Here is a 7,590-nt window from a genome sequence, read left to right as displayed (position 1 = left end):
GGCCTGTGGTGAGATAAAAACGTAGCGTGGATTGTTCAACTTATAGCCAGTTCAACAGAGGAGAAAACTATAAGAAACTTTTCTAAAAGACAGTAAGCAAAAAAAAAAAAAAAAAAAAAAAAAAAAAAAAAAAAAAAAAAAAAAAAAAAAAAAAAAAAAAAACTTGAGGTGTTCCGGACCCAAAAGAATTTTCAAACTTGACATTTGACTTTTTCTCAAGCTCTGAGTGCTCTCTACAGTCTGCAGCAAAACGAACGAACATGTTCTATTGTTCCAAGCTGTGCCTTAAATGGAGGATCTCGGGTGCAGGAGACAGGTGTGTCAGAAACAGTACATATTCTAGGGGGATTCCACGTTTTCTGGAGCTCTTCAGTAAGACGCAGTTCTACAGAGGCCTTCTTACTTTCTGCCTCTTCATACCACCCCTAGTGAGTCACATTGGGAGGAGACAACACAACACTGTAATAATAAAGGACTAGCCGACCGTCCTGCATCCCAGCATCCCCTACTGTACACTGGACTTCTTGCAGAGTTTGAAAGTCCTTCAGCAACTGCCCACCGCACATGATATCTACCCGATACGCTGCAGCAAGGTCCATTTTACTTTTGAGAAATTTTTCTCTATGTCCAATGGTTGCATGTCCTGAGACTCTCACAAACTTTATCTTCAGTGGTTTACAATGTCCAATGTCTGCATTAGTGCCCATAGCCTCCAGGACATATCAGGTTCATGTGAACTAAGGCACTATTCTACTTTTTTAGTGCTCCCTTCGCTTGAAGGGCCTGGCTGCAGAACAGCCGCAGGTTTGGGTGTTTCCGGACAATTTCCTTTGTAGAATTCACGTCTTTGCTTTTTTTCTTTTTCCTCTAGACCTGCCACTAATTTGTACACTATGTTTTGTAATTGAGGATCCAACCTCAGGCTATTTTGAGGTTTGGCCTCATGCACTACAGTGTTGCACTTTGGACATCTGTTGTTATGTTCAAAATGTTTTATGATGCAGCTTTTACAGAAGCTATGGAGACATTCTGTGATGGTTGCTGCATCTATTAAGTAGCCTTTGCAAATGTAACAGGAGATGTAGGGAGTCAGCTGCGAGAGAGGAACGAGGTTCTCCTCCTGGTCAGACTCCACCTCTGCCTTCTCTGCCCCTTCAGGAGACTGGGACTCCAGGCATTCCTGAGACTCCACATCCCCACTAGTGGACTGGCCCTCATTGCCAGCTGGAGGTGCCATGATGCTTGCAGAAGGCAAGCCCTGGCTTGCAGGCAACAAGGCTCCCTCTGTTTTGGCAGCAGCCAGGCTGCCCTCTTGGACCTCTGGGCTGCTCTCGTTGGCTGGCCCGGCAGGGGGCAAACTGGGCAAGGGCATGGCCAGATTCTGATGTAAGGCAGAGATGTGAGGCAAAGGCGAGAGATAGCTTGAGATGTGGAGTCAACGAGACCGAAATGAGACCGAAAGGGAAGGGAAGTCGTGGCAAGGTAAGACAAGGCGAGACCAGACCTTATGCCGAGACCACCTGCGAAATCCTGGGCTGAAGCAAGGCAAGACCGGGAAACAAGGCAAAATGTAGAGACGAGATGAGGTGAGGCGAAACCCGGAGTCAGGCGAGATGAGACCCCGAGGTAGCCAGAGCTGGTCAGATGAAACCCCCGGAATCAGCCGAAATTAGGTCAGATGAGATCCCGGAATCAGGCAAGGTGAGACCTGGAGTCAGGCGAGATGAGATCCCGGAGCCGGGCCAGATGAGACCCGGAGCCAGGTCCGGAGACCACGGAATCAGGCGAGATGAGACGCAGAGTCAGAGGAGGCTAGACTGGACTGGGCGTTGCAGCAGCGAAACTGGACTCCAGAGCTCAGGAAATAAGGCGAGATCAGGAAGCAATGGTGAGACTGGAAGGCGCTTAGAGCCTCGGGGTAGCATGAGGGGCGAGGCCAGGAAGTTAGGCCAGACTAGAAAATGAGACTGTATCGTGAGAAAAGACCTCCAGGGAAGGTGAGGTGAGGAAGACAAGAGTCATCAGGCAAGGTGAGACCCTGGGGTGAAATGAGACCAAGAGGTGAACAATTTGAAACAAGATGAGGGTAGGTGAGACCACAAGGCAAGGGGATGCTGAGCGCAAAGAGAAAGCCGAGCAAATACACAATAGGAGGGCAAAGTGGCAATATGCAAAGAGTTCTGCCAGACCAAGGGGCAGTGCTGGACTAACAAGCAGAGAGTGGGAGGAGAGGAACAAGGCCGCGAGCTGAAGCAATGTGGGGGATCTGCGGGGGGGGGGGGGGCTGAGAACCCGTTCATCTAAAGCAAACAGAAATTTCAGTGTTAAACCAGTGGGTGGTGGCTCACATCTTTATTCCCAGGAATTGGGTGGCAGAAGCAAGCAGATCTCTGAGTTAGAAGAGGTCAGCCTGGGAGCCTGCAGCTCACTTTAAAGGGACCTCACCCAATTTTCCTTATCAAAGGTTTCGTACTCAGCAATAGTTTGTTGTTTGTTTTTCTTCGAGCGGTGGTTTCTCTGAGTGACAGTTCTAGCTGTCCTGGGAACTAGTTCTTGTAGACCAGGCTGGCCTTGAACTCACAGAGGTCCGCTAGCCTCTGCCTCTCCAGTGTTGAGTTTAAAGGTGTGCACCACCACCCGGCTTCAGCAGTAGTGTTTAAGAAATACCAAAATCGCCAGGCGATGGTGGCGCACGCCTTTAATCCCAGCACTCGGGAGGCAGGCGGATCTCTGTGAGTTCGAGACCAGCCTGGTCTATAGAGCTAGTTCCAGGACAGGCTCCAAAGCCACAGAGAAACCCTGTCTTGAAAAACCAAAATAATAATAATAATAATAATAATAATAATAATAATAATAAGCCCAAAATCCTGTTGCAGTCCAACAAAATATATTTTCTGGTATATCAGGCACATTAATTAATTAATTGATGAATTAACTTAATGTGTATATACATATGCATACAAGCAGACACGTACCACTGTAGAGGTCAGAGGAAAACTTGAGAATTGATTGTCACCTTCCACCTTGTGAGTCCCAGAGAGAGAACTCAACTTCTAGGCAATCTTGCCAGTCCCCTAGTAACATTGCCTAGAGCACTGAGCTAGATCCCGTGTGATGTTTCATTAGGAATAATTAAGATTTTTGAGCGCAAAATATGGCTTCCTCTAGCAAGTTAAATTCATCCAAAATTATTTCTTCTAGAAAATATGAAGGTTCTGTTTTGAAACATACACTGTGGAGAACAGTTCACGGAGGCAGGTTGGAAATCCAATTTTTTTGAGCTCTTCCTTTCCCCTTCCTCTCCCTCTCTACCCCTTTTACTCTCTCCTTTTTGTATCCTCTTTCCCTCTTCCTCCCTGTACCCTTCTTTCCTCCTTTACCTCTTTCCCCTGTTGTGGACTGTTGTATGATTGCTATGTATAATTTGTTTTTTTATATAATATATAACACTGTATATAACAAATACATATGCACATATATATGTTGTGGTAGTAGAAATTAAATCTAGGATCTTGTCTATGCTCAGGGAGTCGTCAACCACTGAACTATATACTCATTTTTACTTTTTATTTGGAGGCATCTAACAGGGCACTTTACATTTCTGAGTAAGCTGCAGGATATATTGAGTGGGTGAATGGGGCGGGATGTAGGCAAGATAAGATAAAATGTTCTCTCCTTCCTTTCTATTAAGCATTATGCCTCTGAGTTCCAAGTTGTGATTATAATAGGAACCCTCAGGATTAGAATTTTCTGGAAAATTATATGCTGGGAATGTGACTAGGCATCGAGTCTAAGGAGCCTTTGCACTTGTGGAATAGCTCATCTTCCCGGAAACTTACTATCAATTTTAATAGTTTCAGTTTCCTGATGAGTCTACATCATGCATACTTCCTGTCTTTGATTTTTCTGTAAATTATAATGCCTTTATGGGTAAAATGGAAAGAGACTGAGGATTTCTGTCTTCTGAGTTCTAGGAGAACGATAAAAAAAAGGTATGGCTTTCTACTGATTTCTCTATTTTTTTTTTTTTTTTTTTAGAGTTGTGAACAATGAACCGTAGTTTGCTGCAATGTGATCTTCTGTTCCCCACTGGATGTGAGAAAGAACCAAAACATAGCTAAGGTAACAGAGGACAAGGTTATAGCCATACTACCTTTGGAAAGGGCCTTGCTTAGGCTTGTAGAAACCTCACACTGACGTTTGGCTGGCCACACACAAGAAGCTCTAAAGTAGACTTTCCTCCTACTCGACAGGATAGGTCCAGCTGGATAGGAAAGCAACGATTCCCACCACTCATAAGTGTTGCTCTGTTCACTGAGCAGGCTCGTTCATCAGACTTGTTCTAAAACACGTGTAGGTAAATTGCACTTCACTATTTGGAAGAGGTTGGTTTTTTTTTTTTTTTAAACTTAGTCTATCTAGTCAGTGTAAAGGGAGTGCCCTCAAGAGGGAACTCTGGATCCAAGTGATTAACTCAGATTACACCAGCACTTGTGGAAAAAATGAGCTCCATGGGGTGAATTTAGGGTGGGAATCCACAGCAATACGCTGCAAAAGCAAAGCAAAGAAGGCATTAATTGCAGCAGTGCAAGTCTATAGCAGCAGTGTAAATGATGGGCCTTGATATCATTGATTGGGCCTTAAGATGAGAGGGAGGGCATTATAAAGGAACGTGTGTGTGTGTGTGTGTGTGTGTGTGTGTGTGTGTGTGTTTGTGTATAAAGCTGGGCATAACAAGGCCTTAAAGGGAACGATGTTTCCCATTTGGGGAGGAATCTTATTGCAAAGAACCACTGAAAGTATCCCTCTGGTGCCTGCTGGTGCCTTTGCAGTGTTGCTAAGCAAAGGAATTTAGTTACATGTTGTCCTAGAGAGAAGCCAAACCACCCTTCTTCCTATTCGGGATGTTCTACACTACTGTTTTTTAGTCATAGTGGTTAGAAACAATCAGGAGATAATTGTCATTCAAAAGACATTTTGTTAGATTCATAAATGTCAGTACAAAAGACAGGCATGTCGTGTGAGAGCAAAGGAAGGGCTCTGTGGTTGGTCAGAAGGAAAGGAAGAGTAAAAATGTGGGCAAGAACTTTTTATTGGGGTCTCCCAGGGAAGCACATGTTTATCTTTTGACTTTTTGATAGTAGCATTCTTACTAGAATGAGAAGCATTTTCTTGTGATTAGTGATGTTGAGATTTTTCCATATATCCATTTGCATGTCTTTTCTTTCTGTCTGTCTTTCTGTCTTCCTTTTTTCCTTCCTTCCTTCCTTCCTTCCTTCCTTCCTTCCTTCAAGATTTCTGCCTCCTCCCTGCCACCGCCTCCCATTTCCCTCCCCCTCCCACAACCAAGTCCCCCTCCCTCTTCAGCCCGAAGAGCAATAAGGGTTCCCTGCCCTGTAAGAAGGCCAAGGACCACCCACCTCCTTTTGCTGACTTGTCAATTGGGTATTTGGGGTTGGGATAATATTTTAAAAGATAATGTCTTACTCTATAGCCTAGAGTGTCCTGGAACTCCTCCTGGTCTCAAAATCTTGGCAATCCTCCTGCCTTAGCTTCCTGAGTGCTAGGAGATACAGAGATGAACCATTGTGCTTAGTTTTCTGTGCTGGCTAGTCTTTATGCCAACTTGATACAAGCTAGAGTTATCTGAAGGGAGGAAGTCTCAGTTGTGAGAATGTCTCTATAAGATCCAGATGTAGGGCACTTTCTTGATTGATGATTGGTGGAGGAGGGTCCAACCCATTGTGGGTGGTGTCATCTCTGAGCGGGTGGTCTTGGGTTCTATAAGAAAGCAGGCTGAGCAAGCCAGAGAAAGCAAGACAGTAAGCAGCATCCCTCCGTCTATGGCCTCTGCAGCAGCTCCTGCCTTCAGGTTTCTGTGCCGTTTGAGTTCTTATTCTGACTTCCTTCAGTGATGAACTGTGCTATGCAAGTGTAAGCCAAATAAATCCTTTTCTCTTCAATTTAATTTTTTTGGTAATGGTGTTTTGTCACAGAAATTGAAATCATAAGACACCTTGGTTCTGAATTTTGTTAGTTTTTTTGAACTTTAGGGTATTTACATTTTATGGATATTTTGTCAGATACAACATGGTTTATAATCATAACATGAAAATCTGTTAACCATTTTGATCTAGGTTTGAGTTTTGAACTCCTCTAGATTTGACATGACATTTGCATGTAATATTTAATATGAGTATTACATGTTAAACTGTCTAAAACATAGTCTGAGGGTGGAAATACATCTCAGTGCTTAAGAGCACTTACCTTCCCTTTCAGAGGACCCAGAATCAATTCCCAGAATGCTCACCAGGCAGTTCACAATGGCCTGTAGCTACGTATCCAGGGCATTCGATAAAAGCCTTGTGGGCAACTGCATACACATGGTGCACATATATGTACTCAAACATACACATAAAATAAATCTTTAAGAACACAGTCAGTACTAATAAAGTGAAAATAGCAGATGAGCAAAGTGGCATCCTAGCAAACAGAAACCCTTCTACATGTGTCATCATGCTCCTTCACATATAGGTGTTCACATGTATATGTTTTCCCCATGTGTATAATCATTTGTATTATGAGATATTATTTTTATATTTGGAGTAGTTAAGATAATCTACTATTGTTCAATTTTAGCTTTTCTTTCAGAGGCTTTGATTTTGTATCTGAACCCACATGCAGAGTGGGTAGCTCTAATTTTTCAGAAATATTGTTCTGTTATACCTAAGTTATTATCATGTAAATTATCTAAATTCAAATTTGTGGATACTAGCTTGATTGTGTTGTTTTGGCATTGTACAATGTGTTAGTTGGGGGAGGTAAATGGATGGTTATGTTACAGAAGCACTCAGAGAAATACAGTATTTTTTAAATATATTTTTAAACAAAATTGTTGTTTTTCACATACAAGACATTAAACAGGGATAGAAACAAGATGTTAGACTTGTGAGAATTCAGAATTTACTAGGTTTTGTAAGCACAAGAAAATCTTATTTCTCACTTTACAAGCAGAGAAGGAAATGGGCCTCCACTAGCAGCTGTTCCGTAACGTTGCTCACCTGCTTCTCATTGGTAGACTATGAATGGTAGTCATAATTTTTCTACTCCTGGCTGACCTGACTATAGAACATTATAAATACTCACTTAATGAAATCAGTTCTTAGATAGGAAACATCATAAGTATTGTTATTGTTAGGGATCTTGTGTGATTTTGTTAAGAAGTGTTAACCCAGCTCTTCAGGTATCTTTAATGAGTAAATGGAGATAAATTTACCTTAAGTTTGAAGTGTGCTTTCTTTTTGAAAACCTCCATTCACACTCAGTTTCTCAGGGTAGCCTTAAATTTGTGATTCTTCTAATTCAGAGTTCAGAGTAGCTGTGATTACAGGCTTGTGCTGCCAGGCTCTGCTAATGAGTATTTTGAATACTGCTTTGAAAATCAGTGGGCTGATAGGGAACCTGAACTGACCCTATCCTATAGCATTACTGACGAATATCTTTCATATCACCATAGAACCTTCATCTGGTGATGGATGGAGATAGAGACAGAGACCCACACTGGAGCACTGGACTGAGCTCCCAAGGTCC

The 7,590-nt window shown here is 42.8% G+C and overlaps 1 protein-coding gene across 1 annotated transcript; it reads right to left on the bottom strand.

Moving 5' to 3' along the window:
- Positions 1 to 425: 425 nt before the first annotated feature.
- Positions 426 to 1,422, bottom strand: LOC126491728 (polycomb group RING finger protein 6-like). The gene is given in 2 exon segments (XM_050127551.1): positions 426 to 718; positions 721 to 1,422. Coding segments are annotated over 2 exon segments (945 nt in total). The 5' UTR covers positions 1,373 to 1,422.
- Positions 1,423 to 7,590: the final 6,168 nt, after the last annotated feature.

This window comes from Alexandromys fortis, unplaced genomic scaffold, assembly GCF_014885135.2.
Source record: "Alexandromys fortis isolate MF-2015 unplaced genomic scaffold, M_Fortis_MF-2015_v1.1 scaffold_188, whole genome shotgun sequence".
Taxonomy (NCBI): domain Eukaryota; kingdom Metazoa; phylum Chordata; class Mammalia; order Rodentia; family Cricetidae; genus Alexandromys; species Alexandromys fortis.
This window is presented reverse-complemented; position numbering and strand designations above follow the sequence as displayed.